At 52.6% G+C, this 22,380-nt stretch overlaps 1 protein-coding gene across 1 annotated transcript in view; it reads left to right on the forward strand.

The window, feature by feature from the left end:
* The first annotated feature begins 21,236 nt into the window (after positions 1–21,236).
* Positions 21,237–22,380, forward strand: part of LOC140715605 (voltage-dependent calcium channel gamma-6 subunit-like) — a 30,953-nt gene continuing 29,809 nt past the window's right edge. The window contains exon 1 of the mRNA XM_073027975.1: positions 21,237–22,174. Coding sequence (XP_072884076.1) covers positions 21,853–22,174 — 322 coding nt within the window. The 5' untranslated portion in view covers positions 21,237–21,852. The remainder of the gene's footprint in view (positions 22,175–22,380) is intronic.

Genomic DNA, 22,380 nt, shown 5'->3' on the forward strand with positions numbered 1-22,380 from the left:
CGTGGGAAGGGATGGGAAGGTGAGAGAAACGTGGGAAGGGATGGGAAGGTGAGAGAAATGTGGGAAGGTGAGAGAAACGTGGGAAGGGATGGGAAGGTGAGAGAAACGTGGGAATGGATGGGAAGGTGAGAGAAACATGGGAAGGGATGAGAAGGTGAGAGAAACGTGGGAAGGGATGGGAAGGTGAGAGAACGGTGGGAAGGGATGGGAAGGTGAGAGAAACGTGGGAAGGGATGGGAAGGTGATAGAAATGTGGGAAGGGATGAGAAGGTGAGAGAAACGTGGGAAGGGATGGGAAGGTGAGAGAAACGTGGGAAGGGATGGGAAGGTGAGAGAAATGTGGGAAGGTGAGAGAAACGTGGGAAGGGATGGGAAGGTGAGAGAAACGTGGGAATGGATGGGAAGGTGAGTGAAACGTGGGAAGGGATGAGAAGGTGAGAGAAACGTGGGAAGGGATGGGAAGGTGAGAGAAACGTGGTGAGGGATGAGAATGTGAGAGAAACGTGGGAAGGGATGGGAAGGTGAGAGAAACGTGGGAAGGGATGGGAAGGTGAGAGAAACGAGGGAAGGGATGAGAAGGTAAGAGAAACGTGGGAAGGTATGGGAAGGTGAGAGAAACGTGGTGAGAGATGAGAAGGTGAGAGCAACGTGGGAAGGGATGGGAAGGTGAGAGAAACGTGGGAAAGGATGGGAAGGTGAGAGAAACGTGGGAAGGGATGAGAAGGTGAGAGAAACGTGGGAAGGGATGGGAAGGTGAGAGAAACGTGGGAGGGGATGGGAAGGTGAGAGAAACGTGGGAAGGTGAGAGAAACGTGGGAAGGGATGGGAAGTTGAGAGAAACGTGGGAAGGGATGGGAAGGTGAGAGAAATGTGGGAAGGGATGAGAAGGTGAGAGAAACGTGGGAAGGGATGGGAAGGTGAGAGAAACGTGGGAAGGGATGGGAAGGAGAGAGAAACGTGGGAAGGGATGGGGAGGTGAGAGAAACGTGGGAAGGGATGAGAAGGTGAGAGAAACGTGGGAAGGGATGGGAAGGTGAGAGAACCGTGGGAAGGGATGGGAAGGTGAGAGAAATGTGGGAAGGGATGAGTAGGTGAGAGAAACGTGGGAAGGGATGGGAAGGTGAGAGAAACGTGGGAAGGGATGGGAAGGTGAGAGAAACGTGGGAAGGGAAGGGAAGGTGAGAGAAATGTGGGAAGGTGAGAGAAACGTGGGAAGGGATGGGAAGGTGAGAGAAACGTGGGAAGGGATGGGAAAGTGAGAGAAACGTGGGAAGGGATGAGAAGGTGAGAGAAACGTGGGAAGGGATGGGAAGGTGAGAGAAACGTGGGAAGGGATGGGAAGGTGAGAGAAACGTGGTGAGGGATGAGAAGGTGAGAGAAACGTGGTGAGGGATGAGAAGGTGAGAGAAATGTGGGAAGGGATGGGAAGGTGAGAGAAACGTGGGAAGGGATGGGAAGGTGAGAGAAACGTGGGAAGGGATGAGATGGTGAGAGAAACGTGGGAAGGGATGGGAAGGTGAGAGAAACGTGGGAAGGGATGAGAAGGTGAGAGAAACGTGGGCAGGGATGGGAAGGTGAGAGAAACGTGGTGAGGGATGAGAAGGTGAGAGAAACGTGGGAAGGGATGGGAAGGTGAGAGAAATGTGGGAAGGGATGGGAAGGTGAGAGAAACGTGGGAAGGGATGGGAAGGTGAGAGAACCGTGGTAAGGGATGGGAAGGTGTGAGAAACGAGGGAAGGGATGAGAAGGTGAGAGAAACGTGGGAAGGGATGGGAAGGTGAGAGAAATGTGGGAAGGGATGGGAAGGTGAGAGAAACGTGGGAAGGGATGAGAAGGTGAGAGAATTCTGGAAAGGGATGGGAAGGTGAGAGAAGCGTGGGAAGGTGAGACAAACGTGGGAAGGGATGGGAAGGTGAGAGAAGCGTGGGATGGTGAGAGAAACGTGGGAAGGGATGGGAAGGTGAGAGAAACGTGGGAAGGTGAGAGAAACGTGTGAAGGGATGGGAAGGTGAGAGAAACGTGGGAAGGGATGGGAAGGTGAGAGAAACGTGGGAAGGTATGGGAAGGTGAGAGAAACGTGGGAAGGGATGGGAAGATGAGAGAAACGTGGGAAGGGATGGGAAGGTGAGAGAAACGTGGGAAGGGATGAGAAGGTGTGAGAAACGTGGGAAGGGATGAGAAGGAGAGAGAAACGTGGGAAGGGATGAGAAGGAGAGAGAAACGTGGGAAGGTATGGGAAGGTGAGAGAAACGTGGGAACGGATGAGAAGGTGTGAGAAACGTGGGAAGGTATGGGAAGGTGAGAGAAACGTGGGAATGGATGAGAAGGTGAGAGAAACGTGGGAAGGGATGGGAAGGTGAGAGAAACGTGGGAAGGGATGGGAAGGTGACAGAAACGTGGGAAGGGATGGGAAGGTGACAGAAACGTGGGAAGGTGAGAGAAACGTGGGAAGGGATGCGAAGGTGAGAGAAACGTGGGAAGCGATGAGAAGGTGAGAGAAACGTGGGAAGGGATGAGAAGGTGAGAGAAACGTGGGAAGGGATGGGAAGGTGAGAGAACCGTGGGAAGGGATGGGAAAGTGAGAGAAACGTGGGAAGAGATGGGAATGTGAGAGAAACGTGGGAAGGGATGAGAAGGTGAGAGAAACGTGGGAAGGGATGGGAAGGTGAGAGAAACGTGGGAGGGGATGGGAAGGTGAGAGAAACGTGGGAAGGTGAGAGAAACGTGGGAAGGGATGGGAAGGTGAGAGAAACGTGGGAGGGATGGGAAGGTGAGAGAAACGTGGGAAGGGATGGGAATGTGAGAGAAACGTGGGAAGGGATGAGAAGGTGAGAGAAACGTGGGAAGGGATGGGAAGGTGAGAGAAACGTGGGAGGGGATGGGAAGGTGAGAGAAACGTGGGAAGGTGAGAGAAACGTGGGAAGGGATGGGAAGGTGAGAGAAACGTGGGAAGGGATGGGAAGTTGACAGAAACGTGGGAAGGGATGGGAAGGTGACAGAAACGTGGGAAGGTGAGAGAAACGTGGGAAGGGATGCGAAGGTGAGAGAAACGTGGGAAGCGATGAGAAGGTGAGAGAAACGTGGGAAGGGATGGGAAGCTGAGAGAAACGTGGGAAGGGATGCAAAGGTGAGAGAAACGTGGGAAGGGATGAGAAGGTGAGAGAAACGTGGGAAGGGATGGGAAGGTGAGAGAAACGTGGGAAGGGATGGGAAGGTGAGAGAAACGTGGGAAGGTATGAGAAGGTGAGAGAAACGTGGGAAGGGATGGGAAGGTGAGAGAAACGTGGTGAGGGATGAGAATGTGAGAGAAACGTGGGAAGGGATGGGAAGGTGAGAGAAACGTGGGAAGGGATGGGAAGGTGAGAGAAACGAGGGAAGGGATGAGAAGGTAAGAGAAACGTGGGAAGGTATGGGAAGGTGAGAGAAACGTGGTGAGAGATGAGAAGGTGAGAGCAACGTGGGAAGGGATGGGAAGGTGAGAGAAACGTGGGAAAGGATGGGAAGGTGAGAGAAACGTGGGAAGGGATGAGAAGGTGAGAGAAACGTGGGAAGGGATGGGAAGGTGAGAGAAACGTGGGAGGGGATGGGAAGGTGAGAGAAACGTGGGAAGGTGAGAGAAACGTGGGAAGGGATGGGAAGTTGAGAGAAACGTGGGAAGGGATGGGAAGGTGAGAGAAATGTGGGAAGGGATGAGAAGGTGAGAGAAACGTGGGAAGGGATGGGAAGGTGAGAGAAACGTGGGAAGGGATGGGAAGGAGAGAGAAACGTGGGAAGGGATGGGGAGGTGAGAGAAACGTGGGAAGGGATGAGAAGGTGAGAGAAACGTGGGAAGGGATGGGAAGGTGAGAGAACCGTGGGAAGGGATGGGAAGGTGAGAGAAATGTGGGAAGGGATGAGAAGGTGAGAGAAACGTGGGAAGGGATGGGAAGGTGAGAGAAACGTGGGAAGGGATGGGAAGGTGAGAGAAACGTGGGAAGGGAAGGGAAGGTGAGAGAAATGTGGGAAGGTGAGAGAAACGTGGGAAGGGATGGGAAGGTGAGAGAAACGTGGGAAGGGATGGGAAAGTGAGAGAAACGTGGGAAGGGATGAGAAGGTGAGAGAAACGTGGGAAGGGATGGGAAGGTGAGAGAAACGTGGGAAGGGATGGGAAGGTGAGAGAAAGGTGGTGAGGGATGAGAAGGTGAGAGAAACGTGGTGAGGGATGAGAAGGTGAGAGAAATGTGGGAAGGGATGGGAAGGTGAGAGAAACGTGGGAAGGGATGGGAAGGTGAGAGAAACGTGGGAAGGGATGAGATGGTGAGAGAAACGTGGGAAGGGATGGGAAGGTGAGAGAAACGTGGGAAGGGATGAGAAGGTGAGAGAAACGTGGGCAGGGATGGGAAGGTGAGAGAAACGTGGTGAGGGATGAGAAGGTGAGAGAAACGTGGGAAGGGATGGGAAGGTGAGAGAAATGTGGGAAGGGATGGGAAGGTGAGAGAAACGTGGGAAGGGATGGGAAGGTGAGAGAACCGTGGTAAGGGATGGGAAGGTGTGAGAAACGAGGGAAGGGATGAGAAGGTGAGAGAAACGTGGGAAGGGATGGGAAGGTGAGAGAAATGTGGGAAGGGATGGGAAGGTGAGAGAAACGTGGGAAGGGATGAGAAGGTGAGAGAATTCTGGAAAGGGATGGGAAGGTGAGAGAAGCGTGGGAAGGTGAGACAAACGTGGGAAGGGATGGGAAGGTGAGAGAAGCGTGGGATGGTGAGAGAAACGTGGGAAGGGATGGGAAGGTGAGAGAAACGTGGGAAGGTGAGAGAAACGTGTGAAGGGATGGGAAGGTGAGAGAAACGTGGGAAGGGATGGGAAGGTGAGAGAAACGTGGGAAGGTATGGGAAGGTGAGAGAAACGTGGGAAGGGATGGGAAGATGAGAGAAACGTGGGAAGGGATGGGAAGGTGAGAGAAACGTGGGAAGGGATGAGAAGGTGTGAGAAACGTGGGAAGGGATGAGAAGGAGAGAGAAACGTGGGAAGGGATGAGAAGGAGAGAGAAACGTGGGAAGGTATGGGAAGGTGAGAGAAACGTGGGAACGGATGAGAAGGTGTGAGAAACGTGGGAAGGTATGGGAAGGTGAGAGAAACGTGGGAATGGATGAGAAGGTGAGAGAAACGTGGGAAGGGATGGGAAGGTGAGAGAAACGTGGGAAGGGATGGGAAGGTGACAGAAACGTGGGAAGGGATGGGAAGGTGACAGAAACGTGGGAAGGTGAGAGAAACGTGGGAAGGGATGCGAAGGTGAGAGAAACGTGGGAAGCGATGAGAAGGTGAGAGAAACGTGGGAAGGGATGAGAAGGTGAGAGAAACGTGGGAAGGGATGAGAAGGTGAGAGAACCGTGGGAAGGGATGGGAAAGTGAGAGAAACGTGGGAAGAGATGGGAATGTGAGAGAAACGTGGGAAGGGATGAGAAGGTGAGAGAAACGTGGGAAGGGATGGGAAGGTGAGAGAAACGTGGGAGGGGATGGGAAGGTGAGAGAAACGTGGGAAGGTGAGAGAAACGTGGGAAGGGATGGGAAGGTGAGAGAAACGTGGGAAGGGATGGGAAGGTGAGAGAAACGTGGGAAGGGATGGGAATGTGAGAGAAACGTGGGAAGGGATGAGAAGGTGAGAGAAACGTGGGAAGGGATGGGAAGGTGAGAGAAACGTGGGAGGGGATGGGAAGGTGAGAGAAACGTGGGAAGGTGAGAGAAACGTGGGAAGGGATGGGAAGGTGAGAGAAACGTGGGAAGGGATGGGAAGGTGACAGAAACGTGGGAAGGGATGGGAAGGTGACAGAAACGTGGGAAGGTGAGAGAAACGTGGGAAGGGATGCGAAGGTGAGAGAAACGTGGGAAGCGATGAGAAGGTGAGAGAAACGTGGGAAGGGATGGGAAGCTGAGAGAAACGTGGGAAGGGATGCAAATGTGAGAGAAACGTGGGAAGGGATGAGAAGGTGAGAGAAACGTGGGAAGGGATGGGAAGGTGAGAGAACCGTGGGAAGGGATGGGAAAGTGAGAGAAACGTGGGAAGAGATGGGAATGTGAGAGAAACGTGGGAAGGGATGAGAAGGTGAGAGAAACGTGGGAAGGGATGGGAAGGTGAGAGAAACGTGGGAGGGGATGGGAATGTGAGAGAAACGTGGGAAGGTGAGAGAAACGTGGGAAGGGATGGGAAGGTGAGAGAAACGTGGGAAGGGATGGGAAGGTGAGAGAAATGTGGGAAGGGATGAGAAGGTGAGAGAAACGTGGGAAGGGATGGGAAGGTGAGAGAAACGTGGGAAGGGATGGGAAGGAGAGAGAAACGTGGGAAGGGATGGGAAGGTGAGAGAACCGTGGGAAGGGATGGGAAGGTGAGAGAAATGTGGGAAGGGATGAGAAGGTGAGAGAAACGTGGGAAGGGATGGGAATGTGAGAGAAACGTGGGAAGGGATGAGAAGGTGAGAGAAACGTGGGAAGGGATGGGAAGGTGAGAGAAACGTGGGAGGGGATGGGAAGGTGAGAGAACCGTGGGAAGGGATGGGAAGGTGAGAGAAACGTGGGAAGGGATGGGAAGGTGAGAGAAATGTGGGAAGGTATGAGAAGGTGAGAGAAACGTGGGAAGGGATGGGAAGGTGAGAGAAACGTGGGAAGGGATGGGAAGGAGAGAGAAACGTGGGAAGGGATGGGGAGGTGAGAGAAACGTGGGAAGGGATGAGAAGGTGAGAGAAACGTGGGAAGGGATGGGAAGGTGAGAGAACCGTGGGAAGGGATGGGAAGGTGAGAGAAATGTGGGAAGGGATGAGAAGGTGAGAGAAACGTGGGAAGGGATGGGAAGGTGAGAGAAACGTGGGAAGGGATGGGAAGGTGAGAGAAACGTGGGAAGGGAAGGGAAGGTGAGAGAAATGTGGGAAGGTGAGAGAAACGTGGGAAGGGATGGGAAGGTGAGAGAAACGTGGGAAGGGATGGGAAAGTGAGAGAAACGTGGGAAGGGATGAGAAGGTGAGAGAAACGTGGGAAGGGATGGGAAGGTGAGAGAAACGTGGGAAGGGATGGGAAGGTCAGAGAAACGTGGTGAGGGATGAGAAGGTGAGAGAAACGTGGTGAGGGATGAGAAGGTGAGAGAAATGTGGGAAGGGATGGGAAGGTGAGAGAAACGTGGGAAGGGATGGGAAGGTGAGAGAAACGTGGGAAGGGATGAGATGGTGAGAGAAACGTGGGAAGGGATGGGAAGGTGAGAGAAACGTGGGAAGGGATGAGAAGGTGAGAGAAACGTGGGCAGGGATGGGAAGGTGAGAGAAACGTGGTGAGGGATGAGAAGGTGAGAGAAACGTGGGAAGGGATGGGAAGGTGAGAGAAATGTGGGAAGGGATGGGAAGGTGAGAGAAACGTGGGAAGGGATGAGAAGGTGAGAGAATTCTGGAAAGGGATGGGAAGGTGAGAGAAGCGTGGGAAGGTGAGACAAACGTGGGAAGGGATGGGAAGGTGAGAGAAGCGTGGGAAGGTGAGAGAAACGTGGGAAGGGATGGGAAGGTGAGAGAAACGTGGGAAGGTGAGAGAAACGTGTGAAGGGATGGGAAGGTGAGAGAAACGTGGGAAGGGATGGGAAGGTGAGAGAAACGTGGGAAGGTATGGGAAGGGTAGAGAAACGTGGGAAGGGATGGGAAGATGAGAGAAACGTGGGAAGGGATGGGAAGGTGAGAGAAACGTGGGAAGGGATGAGAAGGTGTGAGAAACGTGGGAAGGGATGAGAAGGAGAGAGAAACGTGGGAAGGGATGAGAAGGAGAGAGAAACGTGGGAAGGGATGGGAAGGTGAGAGAAACGTGGGAACGGATGAGAAGGTGTGAGAAACGTGGGAAGGTATGGGAAGGTGAGAGAAACGTGGGAAGGGATGAGAAGGTGAGAGAAACGTGGGAAGGGATGGGAAGGTGAGAGAAACGTGGGAAGGGATGGGAAGGTGACAGAAACGTGGGAAGGGATGGGAAGGTGACAGAAACGTGGGAAGGTGAGAGAAACGTGGGAAGGGATGCGAAGGTGAGAGAAACGTGGGAAGCGATGAGAAGGTGAGAGAAACGTGGGAAGGGATGGGAAGCTGAGAGAAACGTGGGAATGGATGCAAAGGTGAGAGAAACGTGGGAAGGGATGAGAAGGTGAGAGAAACGTGGGAAGGGATGGGAAGGTGAGAGAACCGTGGGAAGGGATGGGAAAGTGAGAGAAACGTGGGAAGGGATGGGAAGGTGAGAGAAACGTGGGAAGGGATGAGAAGGTGAGAGAAACGTGGGAAGAGATGGGAAGTTGAGAGAAACGTGGGAGGGGATGGGAAGGTGAGAGAAACGTGGGAAGGTGAGAGAAACGTGGGAGGGGATGGGAAGATGAGAGAAACGTGGGAAGGTGAGAGAAACGTGGGAAGGGATGGGAAGGTGAGGGAAACGTGGGAAGGGATGGGAAGGTGAGAGAAATGTGGGAAGGGATGAGAAGGTGAGAGAAACGTGGGAAGGGATGGGAAGGAGAGAGAAACGTGGGAAGGGATGGGAAGGTGAGAGAAACGTGGGAAGGGATGAGAAGGTGAGAGTAACGTGGGAAGGGATGGGAAGGTGAGAGAACGGTGGGAAGGGATGGGAAGGTGAGAGAAACGTGGGAAGGGATGGGAAGGTGAGAGAAATGTGGGAAGGGATGAGAAGGTGAGAGAAACGTGGGAAGGGATGGGAAGGTGAGAGAAACGTGGGAAGGGATGGGAAGGTGAGAGAAACGTGGGAAGGGATGGGAAGGTGAGAGAAATGTGGGAAGGTGAGAGAAACGTGGGAAGGGATGGGAAGGTGAGAGAAACGTGGGAAGGGATGGGAAGGTGAGAGAAACATGGGAAGGGATGAGAAGGTGAGAGAAACGTGGGAAGGGATGGGAAGGTGAGAGAAACGTGGGAAGGGATGGGAAGGTGAGAGAAACGTGGTGAGGGATGAGAAGGTGAGAGAAACGTGGTGAGGGATGAGAAGGTGAGAGAAATGTGGGAAGGGATGGGAAGGTGAGAGAAACGTGGGAAGGGATGGGAAGGTGAGAGAAACGTGGGAAGGGATGAGAAGGTGAGAGAAACGTGGGCAGGGATGGGAAGGTGAGAGAAACGTGGGAAGGGATGGGAAGGTGAGAGAAACGTGGGAAGGGATGAGAAGGTGAGAGAAACGTGGGCAGGGATGGGAAGGTGAGAGAAACGTGGTGAGGGATGAGAAGGTGAGAGAAACGTGGGAAGGGATGCGAAGGTGAGAGAAACGTGGGAAGGGATGGGAAGGTGAGAGAAACGTGGGAAGGGATGAGAAGGTGAGAGAAACGTGGGCAGGGATGGGAAGGTGAGAGAAACGTGGTGAGGGATGAGAAGGTGAGAGAAACGTGGGAAGGGATGGGAAGGTGAGAGAAATGTGGGAAGGGATGGGAAGGTGAGAGAAACGTGGGAAGGGATGAGAAGGTGAGAGAATTCTGGAAAGGGATGGGAAGGTGAGAGAAGCGTGGGAAGGTGAGACAAACGTGGGAAGGGATGGGAAGGTGAGAGAAGCGTGGGAAGGTGAGAGAAACGTGGGAAGGGATGGGAAGGTGAGAGAAACGTGGGAAGGTGAGAGAAACGTGTGAAGGGATGGGAAGGTGAGAGAAACGTGGGAAGGGATGGGAAGGTGAGAGAAACGTGGGAAGGTATGGGAAGGGTAGAGAAACGTGGGAAGGGATGGGAAGATGAGAGAAACGTGGGAAGGGATGGGAAGGTGAGAGAAACGTGGGAAGGGATGAGAAGGTGTGAGAAACGTGGGAAGGGATGAGAAGGAGAGAGAAACGTGGGAAGGGATGAGAAGGAGAGAGAAACGTGGGAAGGTATGGGAAGGTGAGAGAAACGTGGGAACGGATGAGAAGGTGTGAGAAACGTGGGAAGGTATGGGAAGGTGAGAGAAACGTGGGAAGGGATGAGAAGGTGAGAGAAACGTGGGAAGGGATGGGAAGGTGAGAGAAACGTGGGAAGGGATGGGAAGGTGACAGAAACGTGGGAAGGGATGGGAAGGTGACAGAAACGTGGGAAGGTGAGAGAAACGTGGGAAGGGATGCGAAGGTGAGAGAAACGTGGGAAGCGATGAGAAGGTGAGAGAAACGTGGGAAGGGATGGGAAGCTGAGAGAAACGTGGGAATGGATGCAAAGGTGAGAGAAACGTGGGAAGGGATGAGAAGGTGAGAGAAACGTGGGAAGGGATGGGAAGGTGAGAGAACCGTGGGAAGGGATGGGAAAGTGAGAGAAACGTGGGAAGGGATGGGAAGGTGAGAGAAACGTGGGAAGGGATGAGAAGGTGAGAGAAACGTGGGAAGAGATGGGAAGTTGAGAGAAACGTGGGAGGGGATGGGAAGGTGAGAGAAACGTGGGAAGGTGAGAGAAACGTGGGAGGGGATGGGAAGATGAGAGAAACGTGGGAAGGTGAGAGAAACGTGGGAAGGGATGGGAAGGTGAGGGAAACGTGGGAAGGGATGGGAAGGTGAGAGAAATGTGGGAAGGGATGAGAAGGTGAGAGAAACGTGGGAAGGGATGGGAAGGAGAGAGAAACGTGGGAAGGGATGGGAAGGTGAGAGAAACGTGGGAAGGGATGAGAAGGTGAGAGTAACGTGGGAAGGGATGGGAAGGTGAGAGAACGGTGGGAAGGGATGGGAAGGTGAGAGAAACGTGGGAAGGGATGGGAAGGTGAGAGAAATGTGGGAAGGGATGAGAAGGTGAGAGAAACGTGGGAAGGGATGGGAAGGTGAGAGAAACGTGGGAAGGGATGGGAAGGTGAGAGAAACGTGGGAAGGGATGGGAAGGTGAGAGAAATGTGGGAAGGTGAGAGAAACGTGGGAAGGGATGGGAAGGTGAGAGAAACGTGGGAAGGGATGGGAAGGTGAGAGAAACATGGGAAGGGATGAGAAGGTGAGAGAAACGTGGGAAGGGATGGGAAGGTGAGAGAAACGTGGGAAGGGATGGGAAGGTGAGAGAAACGTGGTGAGGGATGAGAAGGTGAGAGAAACGTGGTGAGGGATGAGAAGGTGAGAGAAATGTGGGAAGGGATGGGAAGGTGAGAGAAACTTGGGAAGGGATGGGAAGGTGAGAGAAACGTGGGAAGGGATGAGAAGGTGAGAGAAACGTGGGAAGGGATGGGAAGGTGAGAGAAACGTGGTGAGGGATGAGAAGGTGAGAGAAACGTGGGAAGGGATGGGAAGGTGAGAGAAACGTGGGAAGGGATGGGAAGGTGAGAGAAACGAGGGAAGGGATGAGAAGGTAAGAGAAACGTGGGAAGGTATGGGAAGGTGAGAGAAACGTGGTGAGAGATGAGAAGGTGAGAGCAACGTGGGAAGGGATGGGAAGGTGAGAGAAACGTGGGAAGGGATGAGAAGGTGAGAGAAACGTGGGAAGGGATGAGAATGTGAGAGAAACGTGGGAAGGGATGAGAAGGTGAGAGAAACGTGGTGAGGGATGAGAAGGTGAAAGAAACGGGAAGGGATGAGAAGGTGAGAGAAACGTGGTGATGGATGAGAAGGTGAGAGAAACGTGGGAAGGGATGGGAAGGTGAGAGAAATGTGGGAAGGTGAGAGAAACGTGGGAAGGGATGAGAAGGTGAGAGAAAGGTGGGAAGGGATGGGAAGGTGAGAGAAACGTGGGAAGGGATGGGAAGGTGAGAGGATTGTGGGAAGGTGAGAGAAACGTGGGAAGGGATGGGAAGGTGAGAGTAACGTGGGAAGGGATGGGAAGGTGAGAGAAATGTGGGAAGGTGAGAGAAACGTGGGAAGGGATGGGAAGGTGAGAGAAACGTGGGAAGTTGAGAGAAACGTGTGAAGGGATGGGAAGGTGAGAGAAACGTGGGAAGGGATGGGAAGATGAGAGAAACGTGGGAAGGGATGAGAAGGTGAGAGAAACGTGGGAAGGGATGGGAAGGTGAGAGAAACGTGGTGAGGGATGAGAAGGTGAGAGAAACGTGGGAAGGGATGAGAAGGTGAGAGAAACGTGGGAAGGGATGAGAAGGTGATAGAAACGTGGTGAGGTATGAGAAGGTGAGAGAAACGTGGGAAGGGATGAGAAGGTGAGAGAAACGTGGTGAGGGATGAGAAGGTGAGAGAAACGTGGGAAGTGATGAGAAGGTGAGAGAAACATGGTGAGGGATGAGAAGGTGAGAGAAACGTGGGAAGGGATGAGAAGCTGAGGGAAACGTGGGAAGGTGAGAGAAACGTGGGAAGGGATGGGAAGGTGAGAGAAACGTGGGAATGGATGGGAAGGTGAGAGAAACGTGGATAGTGATGGGAAGGTGAGAGAAACGTGGGAAGGGATGGGAAGGTGAGAGAAACGTCGGAAGGGATGAGAAGGTGTGAGAAACGTGGGAAGGGATGTGAAGGTGAGAGAAACGTGGTGAGGGATGGGAAGGTGAGAGAAACGTGGAAAGGGATGGGAAGGTGAGAGAAACGTGGGAAGGGATGGGAAGTTGAAAAAAACGTGGGAAGGTGAGAGAAACGTGGGAAGGGATGTGAAGGTGAGAGAAACGTGGGAAGGGATGGGAAGGTGAGAGAAACGTGGGAAGGGATGGGAAGGTGAGAGAAATGTGGGAAGGTGAGAGAAACGTGGGAAGGGATGGGAAGGTGAGAGAAACGTGGGAAGGGATGGGAAGGTGAGAGAAACGTGGGAAGGGATGGGAAGGTGAGAGAAATGTGGGAAGGTGAGAGAAACGTGGGAAGGGATGAGAAGGTGAGAGAAACGTGGGAAGGGATGGGAAGGTGAGAGAAACGTGGGAAGGGATGGGAAGGTGAGAGAAACGTGGGAAGGGATGGGAAGGTGAGAGAAACGTGGGAAGGGATGGGAAGGTGAGAGAAACGTGGGAAGGGATGGGAAGGTGAGAGAAACGTGGGAAGCGATGGGAAGGTGAGAGAAACGTGGGAAGGGATGAGAAGGTGAGAGAAACGTGGGAAGGGATGGGAAGGTGAGAGAAACGTGGGAAGGGATGGGAAGGTGAGAGAAACGTGGGAAGGCATGGGAAGGTGAGAGAAATGTGGGAAGGTGAGAGAAACGTGGGAAGGGATGAGATGGTGAGAGAAACGTGGGACGGGATGGGAAGGTGAGAGAAATGTGGGAAGGGATGGGAAGGTGAGAGAAATGTGGGAAGGTGAGAGAAACGTGGGAAGGGATGGGAAGGTGAGAGAAACGTGGGAAGGTGAGAGAAACGTGGGAAGGGATGGGAAGTTGAGAGAAACGGGGGAAGGGATGGGAAGATGAGAGAAACGTGGGAAGGGATGGGAAGGTGAGAGAAACGTGGGAAGGGATGGGAAGGTGAGAGAAACATGGGAAGGTATGGGAAGGTGAGAGAAACGTGGGAAGGGATGGGAAGGTGAGAGAAACGTGGTAAGGGATGAGAAGGTGTGAGAAACGTGGGAAGGGATGAGAATGAGAGAGAAACGTGGGAAGGTATGGGAAGGTGAGAGAAACGTGGGAAGGGATGAGAAGGTGTGAGAAACGTGGGAAGGTATGGGAAGGTGAGAGAAACGTGGGAAGGGATGAAAAGGTGAGAGAAACGTGGGAAGGGATGGGAAGGTGAGAGAAACGTGGGAAGGGATGGGAAGGTGAGAGAAACGTGGGAAGGGATGAGAAGGTGAGAGAAACGTGGGAAGGGATGAGAATGTGAGAGAAACGTGGGAAGGGATGAGAAGGTGAGAGAAACGTGGGAAGGGATGGGAAGGTGAGAGAAATGTGGGATGGGATGGGAAGGTGAGAGAATCGTGGGAAGGGATAAGAAGGTGAGAGAAACGTGGGAAGGAATGGGAAGGTGAGAGAAACGTGGGAAGGGATGGGAAGGTGAGAGAAACGTGCGAAGTGATGAGAAAGTGAGAGTAACGTGGGAATGGATGGGAAGGTGAGAGAAATGTGGGAAGGGATGAGAAGGTGAGAGAAATGTGGGAAGGGATGGGAAGGTGAGAGAAACGTGGGAAGGGATGAGAAGGAGAGAGTAACGTGGGAAGGGATGAGAAGGAGAGAGAAACGTGGTGAGGGATGGGAAGGTGAGAGAAACGTGGGAAGGGATGGGAAGTTGAGAGAAACGTGGGAAGGGATGAGAAGGAGAGAGAAACGTGGGAAGGGATGGGAAGGTGAGAGAAACGTGGTGAGGGATGAGAAGGTGAGAGAAACGTGGGAAGGGATGGGAAGGTGAGAGAAACGTGGGAAGGGATGGGAAGGTGAGAGAAACGTGGTGAGGGATGAGAAGGTGAGAGAAACGTGGTGAGGGATGAGAAGGTGAGAGAAACGTGGTGAGGGATGAGAAGGTGAGAGAAACGTGGGAAGGGATGGGAAGGTGAGAGAAACGTGGTTAGGGATGGGAAGGTGAGAGAAACGAGGGAAGGGATGAGAAGGTGAGAGAAACGTGGGAAGGTATGGGAAGGTGAGAGAAACGTGGTGAGAGATGAGAAGGTGAGAGAAACGTGGGAAGGGATGAGAAGGTGAGAGAAACTTGCGAAGGGATGAGAAGGTGAGAGAAACGTGGTGAGGGATGAGAAGGTGAGAGAAACGTGGTGAGGGATGAGAAGGTGAGAGAAACGTGGGAAGGGATGAGAAGGTGAGAGAAACGTGGGAAGGGATGAGAAGGTGAGAGAAACGTGGGAAGGGATGAGAAGGTGATAGAAACGTGGTGAGGGATGAGAAGGTGAGAGAAACGTGGGAAGGGATGAGAAGGTGAGAGAAACGTGGTGAGGGATGAGAAGGTGAGAGAAACGTGGGAAGTGATGAGAAGGTGAGAGAAACGTGGTGAGGGATGAGAAGGTGAGAGAAACGTGGGAAGGGATGAGAAGTTGAGAGAAACGTGGTGAGGGATGAGAAGGTGAGAGAAACGTGGGAAGGGATGAGAAGGTGAGAGAAACGTGGGAAGGGATGACAAGGTGAGAGAAACGTGGTGAGGGATGAGAAGGTGAGAGAAACGTGGGAATGTGAGAAAAACGTGGTGGGATGTGAAGGTGAGAGAAACGTGGGAAGGGATGAGAAGGTGAGAGAAACGTGGTGAGGGATGAGAAGGTGAGAGAAACGTGGGAAGGGATGAGAAGTTGAGAGAAACGTGGTGAGGGATGAGAAGGTGAGAGAAACGTGGGAAGGGATGAGAAGGTGAGAGAAACGTGGGAAGGTTTGAGAAGGTGAGAGAAACGTGGTGAGGGATGAGAAGGTGAGAGAAACGTGGGAATGTGAGAGAAACGTGGTGGGATGAGAAGGTGAGAGAAACGTGGGAAGGGATGAGAAGGTGAGAGAAACGTGGTGAGGGATGAGATGGTGAGAGAAACGTGGGAAGGGATGAGAAGGTGAGAGATACGTTGGAAGGGATGAGAAGGTGAGAGAAACGTGGTGAGGGATGAGAAGGTGAGAGAAATGTGGGAATGTGAGAGAAACGTGGTGGGATGAGAAGGTGAGAGAAACGTGGGAAAGGATGAGAAGGTGAGAGAAACGTGGTGAGGGATGAGAAGGTGAGAGAAACGTGGGAAGGGATGAGAAGGTGAGAGAAACGTGGTGAGGGATGAGAAGGTGAGAGAAACGTGGGAAGGGATGAGAAGGTGAGAGAATCGTGGGAAGGGATGAGAAGGTGAGAGAAACGTGGTGAGGGATGAGAAGGTGAGAGAAACGTGGGAAGGGATGAGAAGGTGAGAGAAACGTGGGAAGGGATGAGAAGGTGAGAGAAACGTGGTGAGGGATGAGAAGGTGAGAGAAACGTGGGAAGGGATGGGAAGGTGAGAGAAATGTGGGAAGTGATCGGAAGGTGAGCGAAATGTGGGAAGGGATGAGAAGGTGAGAGAAACGTGGGAAGGGATGGGAAGGTGAGAGAAACGTGGGAAGGGATGAGAAGGAGAGAGAAACGTGGGAATGGATGAGAAGGAGAGAGAAACATGGTGAGGGATGGGAAGGTGAGAGAAACGTGGGAAGGGATGAGACGGAGAGAGAAACGTGGTGAGGGATGGGAAGGTGAGAGAAACGTGGGAAGGGATGGGAAGGTGAGAGAAACGTGGGTAGGGATGAGAAGGAGAGAGAAACGTGGGAAGCTATGGGAAAGTGAGAGAAACGTGGGAAGGGATGGGAAGGTGAGAGAAACGTGGGAAGGGATGGGAAGGTGAGAGAAACGTGGGAAGGGATGGGAAGGTGAGAGAAACGTGGGAAGGGATGGGAAGGTGAGAGAAACATGGGAAGTGATGGAAGGAGAGAGAAACGTGGTGAGGGATGGGAACATAAGAGAACTGTAAGAAAGTAAGAGAAGGTGATGAAGTTAGCCAAGAAATAAGGGAAGAGTGCATAAAGCTTGGGAGAACATAATGCAGCCAGGAAATAACTCAGGAAAGCCAGGAGGAATATGAAATGTCATTCATAAGTTGGATCAAAGGCTCGACCTAAGAGATTCTGTTCCTATCATCATGAGGATAACTAGAGAGAGGGTCCAAAATTCAGGAAGGTATAGTACTATGCACAGTCTCCATAAAATGTACTCCCCCACCCACCAGATATTTTCATATTTTATTGTTTGACAACATTGAATCAGTGGATTTAATTTGACTTTTTTGACTCTGATCAGCAGAAACAGGTTCATGTCACAATAAAAACAAATCTCTACAAAGTGTTCTAAATTAATTACAAATATAAAATACAAAATAAGTGATCGCATATGTATATACATATTCACCCACCCTTTAATCATCACTGGTGCAGACAATTGGTTTTAGCAGTCACATAATTAGTTAAATGGAGATCTATTTTTGGAAACCTGTGTGCAGTCAAGGTGTTTCAATTGAATGTAGTCATACACATCTATCTGGAAGGTCCAACTGCTGGTGAGCCAGTGAGGAAAATGGAAGGATATGGACATTGCGTAGGCAGAAGGATTAGTTTGGTTGGCCACTTGGTTACTAATTTAATTGGTCCAACACAATGTTGTGGGCTGAAGGGATTGTTCCTATACTCTACTAGTCTATGACCTATGAAAGCAAGGATGTAATGCTATGGCTTTAGAAGGCATTGGTCCGCCTGTAGTTGGAGAATTGTGAGCACCTTATATCAGGAAGGATGTACTGGCACTGAAGAGGAGGTCCACGAGAATGATCCCAGGAATGAAAAGGTTAGCCATAAGCCAAGAAAATATAGGAGCCGAATTAGGCTATTTCACCCATCGAGTCTGCTCTGTCAGTTCATCATGGCTGATTCAATTTTCCTCGCAGCCCCTTCTCCCCATATCCCTTCATGCCCCGACCAGTCAAGGGGCCTTTGATAGCTCTGGGCCTTTACTCGCTGGAGTTTAGAAAAAAAGAGGTGGGATGTTATCGAAATCTGTCAAATTGAAAGGCCTAGATAGGGTGGGCATGGAGAGTCTGTTTCCTATAATGGGGAAGTCTCGAACCAGAGGGCACAGCCTCAGAATAGAGAGGCGTACATTTAGAATGGAGATGAGGAGGGATTTATTAAGCCAGAGGGCGGTGAATCTGTGGAATTCATTGCCACAGGTGGCTGTGAAGACCAAGTTATTGAGTATATTTAAAGCAGAGTTTGATGGGACCTTAATTAGTCAGGGTGTCAATGGTTAGAGGGAGAAGGTAGGAGGGATAATAAATGGGATAGCAGAGCAAACTGCATGGGTCAAATGGCTTAATTCTGCTCCATGTTCTATGGTTCCAATGTTACCAACTATTCACGGTGTGCATCCCGAAGGGGTCCCAGTGTCTGACCCACTGCAGTTTGGACAGAAGTAGGTGGTCTTTCTGATTAGTCTCCGAGTCCCTACTTTCACAGCTGCTGCTTGGTCCCTGCAGCTCAGTGGGAGTCATTCTCACGTCAGCAGATTTCCTCCAGTGTAATCCCTTCCCACTTTTTAGATGTAGTGCTTGATTTCTTCAGGCTGAACTTCATGTTCAAGCCAATTCCTGGCCCACCAGGAGTTGCTGATATTCCTTCAACAGGGAAAAACGTGTTTGGAGAATCGTGAGAGGCATTCTGGAGTCCTACCCTCATACACCAAGGTCTCTCGGTCCCTCAACACTCCCCACCATTCACAGTGTGTCTCCAGCCCTCGTATGCCAAGGTCCCTCAATCCCTCAACACTCTAAATCATTCACAGTGTGTGTCCTACCCTTGTACACCAATGTCCCTCGGTCCCTCAATACACCCCACCATTCACAGTGTGTCTCCAGCCCTCGTATGCCAAGGTCCCTCAATCCCTCAACACTCTAAATCATTCACAGTGTGTGTCCTACCCTTGTACACCAATGTCCCTCGATACACCCCACCATTCACAGTGCGTGTCCTACCCTTATACACTGATGTCCCTCGGTCCCTCAACACTCACCATCATGGGTGTATCATATCCTCTTGCACCGAGGTCCCTCGATCCTTCAACACTACACATCATTCACAGTGTGTCCTACCTTTATACACCGAGATCCATCAGTTCCTCGACACTCCCCACCATTCGCAGTGTGTGTTCTACCCTCATACACCGAGGTCCCTCGACACTCCCCATCGTGGGTGTATCATACCCTCGTACACCGAGTGCTCTCTGTCCCTCGACACTCACCATCATTCAAGGTGTATTATACCCTTGTTAACCGTTGTCCCTCGATCCCTCAGCACTTCACAGCATTCATAGTGTGTGTCCCACCCTTATACACCAAGGTCCCTCAGGCCCTCGACAATCCCCATCATACACATTGTGTGTCCTACCCTCGTACATCAAGGCCTCTCAGTCCATAGACACACACCATCATTCATAGTGTAATCTACCTTCGTACACCAAGGTCTCTCAGTCCCTCGACACTCCCTACCATTCACGGTGTGTGTCCTCCCCTCATACATCACAGTCCTTCAGCCCTCGGCATTCCCCATCACCTACCTTTGTACACTGAGGTCTCTCAGTCCCTCGACACTCCCTACCATTCACGGTGTGTCTCCGACCCTTGTACACCAAGGTCCTTCAATCCCTCAACACTCCCTATCATTCACAGTGTGTGTCCTACCCTTGTACACCGTTTTCCCTCAGTCCCTCAACACTCCCTATCATTCACAGTATGTGTTCTACCCTTGTACACCGTTTTCCCTCAGTCCCTCAACACTCCCTATCATTCACAGTATGTGTCCTACCCTTGTACACCATTTTCCCTCAGTCCCTCAACACTCCCTATCATTCACAGTATGTGTTCTACCCTTGAACACCGAGGTCCCTCAGCCTCTCAACACTCCCCACCGTTCACAGAGTGTTCTACTGAGGTCCCTCTGTCTCTCACCACTCCTCACCATTTAGTCTGTATCCTACGCTTGTACACCTCGGTCCCTCTGACCCTCGACACTCCCCACGTTCATGACGTTTGTCCTACGCTTGTACACCTCGGTCCCTCTGTCCCTCGACACTCCCCACGTTCATGACGTTTGTCCTACGCTTGTACACCTCGGTCCCTCTGTCCCTCGACACTCCCCACGTTCATGACGTTTGTCCTACGCTTGTACACCTCGGTCCCTCTGTCCCTCGACACACCCCACGTTCATGACGTTTGTCCTACGCTTGTACACCTCGGTCCCTCTGTCCCTCGACACTCCCCACGTTCATGACGTTTGTCCTACGCTTGTACACCTCGGTCCCTCTGTCCCTCGACACTCCCCACGTTCATGACGTTTGTCCTACGCTTGTACACCTCGGTCCCTCTGTCCCTCGACACACCCCACGTTCATGACGTTTGTCCTACGCTTGTACACCTCGGTCCCTCTGTCCCTCGACACTCCCCACGTTCATGACGTTTGTCCTACGCTTGTACACCTCGGTCCCTCTGTCCCTCGACACACCCCACGTTCATGACGTTTGTCCTACGCTTGTACACCTCGGTCCCTCTGTCCCTCGACACTCCCCACGTTCATGACGTTTGTCCTACGCTTGTACACCTCGGTCCCTCTGTCCCTCGACACTCCCCACGTTCATGACGTTTGTCCTACGCTTGTACACCTCGGTCCCTCTGTCCCTCGACACTCCCCACGTTCATGACGTTTGTCCTACGCTTGTACACCTCGGTCCCTCTGTCCCTCGACACTCCCCACGTTCATGACGTTTGTCCTACGCTTGTACACCTCGGTCCCTCTGTCCCTCGACACTCCCCACGTTCATGACGTTTGTCCTACGCTTGTACACCTCGGTCCCTCTGTCCCTCGACACTCCCCACGTTCATGACGTTTGTCCTACGCTTGTACACCTCGGTCCCTCTGTCCCTCGACACTCCCCACGTTCATGACGTTTGTCCTACGCTTGTACACCTCGGTCCCTCTGTCCCTCGACACTCCCCACGTTCATGACGTTTGTCCTACGCTTGTACACCTCGGTCCCTCTGTCCCTCGACACTCCCCACGTTCATGACGTTTGTCCTACGCTTGTACACCTCGGTCCCTCTGTCCCTCGACACTCCCCACGTTCATGACGTTTGTCCTACGCTTGTACACCTCGGTCCCTCTGTCCCTCGACACTCCCCACGTTCATGACGTTTGTCCTACGCTTGTACACCTCGGTCCCTCTGTCCCTCGACACTCCCCACGTTCATGACGTTTGTCCTACGCTTGTACACCTCGGTCCCTCTGTCCCTCGACACTCCCCACGTTCATGACGTTTGTCCTACGCTTGTACACCTCGGTCCCTCTGTCCCTCGACACTCCCCACGTTCATGACGTTTGTCCTACGCTTGTACACCTCGGTCCCTCTGTCCCTCGACACTCCCCACGTTCATGACGTTTGTCCTACGCTTGTACACCTCGGTCCCTCTGTCCCTCGACACTCCCCACGTTCATGACGTTTGTCCTACGCTTGTACACCTCGGTCCCTCTGTCCCTCGACACTCCCCACGTTCATGACGTTTGTCCTACGCTTGTACACCTCGGTCCCTCTGTCCCTCGACACTCCCCACGTTCATGACGTTTGTCCTACGCTTGTACACCTCGGTCCCTCTGTCCCTCGACACTCCCCACGTTCATGACGTTTGTCCTACGCTTGTACACCTCGGTCCCTCTGTCCCTCGACACTCCCCACGTTCATGACGTTTGTCCTACGCTTGTACATCACGGTCTCTCTGTTCTGCACTGCTGTTCTCCTCCTAGGGTCCTTGTTTCCCTGACACCCCTCCGCTCACTGGAGGTTGCCGAAGGGACGGACGACAGGCTGTGTGGTGGCCTGTTCCTTTAAGGAGACCTTTAAATAGGACCAGGCCGACTCTGTGTGGGAGCAACAGGTGCGGGAGATCCAGTCTTGGAATCGCATGTCCCGGGAGGGTCTCAAGCTGCCAAAAACAGAGCGAGGAGCCTTCAAACAGCCGTGCAGACAGACCAGTGGGCCGAAGAGCAAGAGAGACAGAGAGTGCTATAGGAGGGTTCAGTGTCTTTGGAACGAGGGGTTGAGTGTGGGGGAGAGAGAGAGAAAGAGTGAGTGTGGGAGAAAGTAGGGGCAGAGGGAGAGAGGGGAGAGAGAGAGGGGGGGAGAGAGAGAGGGGGGAGAGAGAGAGAGAGAAAGGGGCCTGACAAAATTTCAGTGATCAGAGAAAGAAGCAGGGGATTTAGTTGCCAGAGAAAGCAGAGAAAGGTTTTTGTCAGAACAGAAATAAATATAGAGAGATATACATACATAGAGTGAGAGAGGGAGAGGTGACGACAGGGAGGGAGAGTGAGAGAGGCCTAGGTAGGCTTCAGAGAGAGAGAGAGAGAGAGAGAGAGAGAGAGAGAGAGAGAGAGAGAGAGAGAGTGTGAGGCAGAGAGGGTAACAGTGAGACCAAACGAGAGACAGATAGCAAAGGAGTGAGAAGGAAATTCTTGGTGCTCTGTGCTCAGACTCTCTGAGATATCCGCAGATACCTCCAGGGCCATGTGGTCGAACTTCCTGGCGGGAACGGAGGATGCAGAGAGCCGAGGCTTGCCTCGGCGGAGGAGGGGTGGGAAGTCTTTGGGGAACCGTGGGCGGGAGAGCGCCCTGCGTCTGAGTCTGGCGATGGGTCTGGTGGCCTTGCTGCTGATGGCCACGGCTGCAGGGACAGATCACTGGGCTGAACTGAGGTACTCTGCCCCAGACAGCAACCAGACCTGCAGTACTGTCCGGCTGGGGCTATGGAGGCAGTGTCAGACAGAAACCAGCATCTCGCAGGCTGCAACGGCAGACAGACAGTGCCCGGAGACGGAGACACCGGCGGGTGAGTCTCATCACTGGGCACATCTTCACCATGTCCGTTGAGTGAATTTGTACTTCTCTGAAACGGGGTAATGGGCGAGAGAGTCCATCTGAAACGGGGTAATGGGTGTGAGAGTCCATCCGTAATGGGGTAATGGGTGAGAGAATCCCTCTGTAATGGGGTAATGGGCGAGAGTCCCTCTGTAATGGGGTAATGGGTGTGAGAGT

Source organism: Hemitrygon akajei, chromosome 24, assembly GCF_048418815.1.
Source record: "Hemitrygon akajei chromosome 24, sHemAka1.3, whole genome shotgun sequence".
NCBI lineage: Eukaryota > Metazoa > Chordata > Chondrichthyes > Myliobatiformes > Dasyatidae > Hemitrygon > Hemitrygon akajei.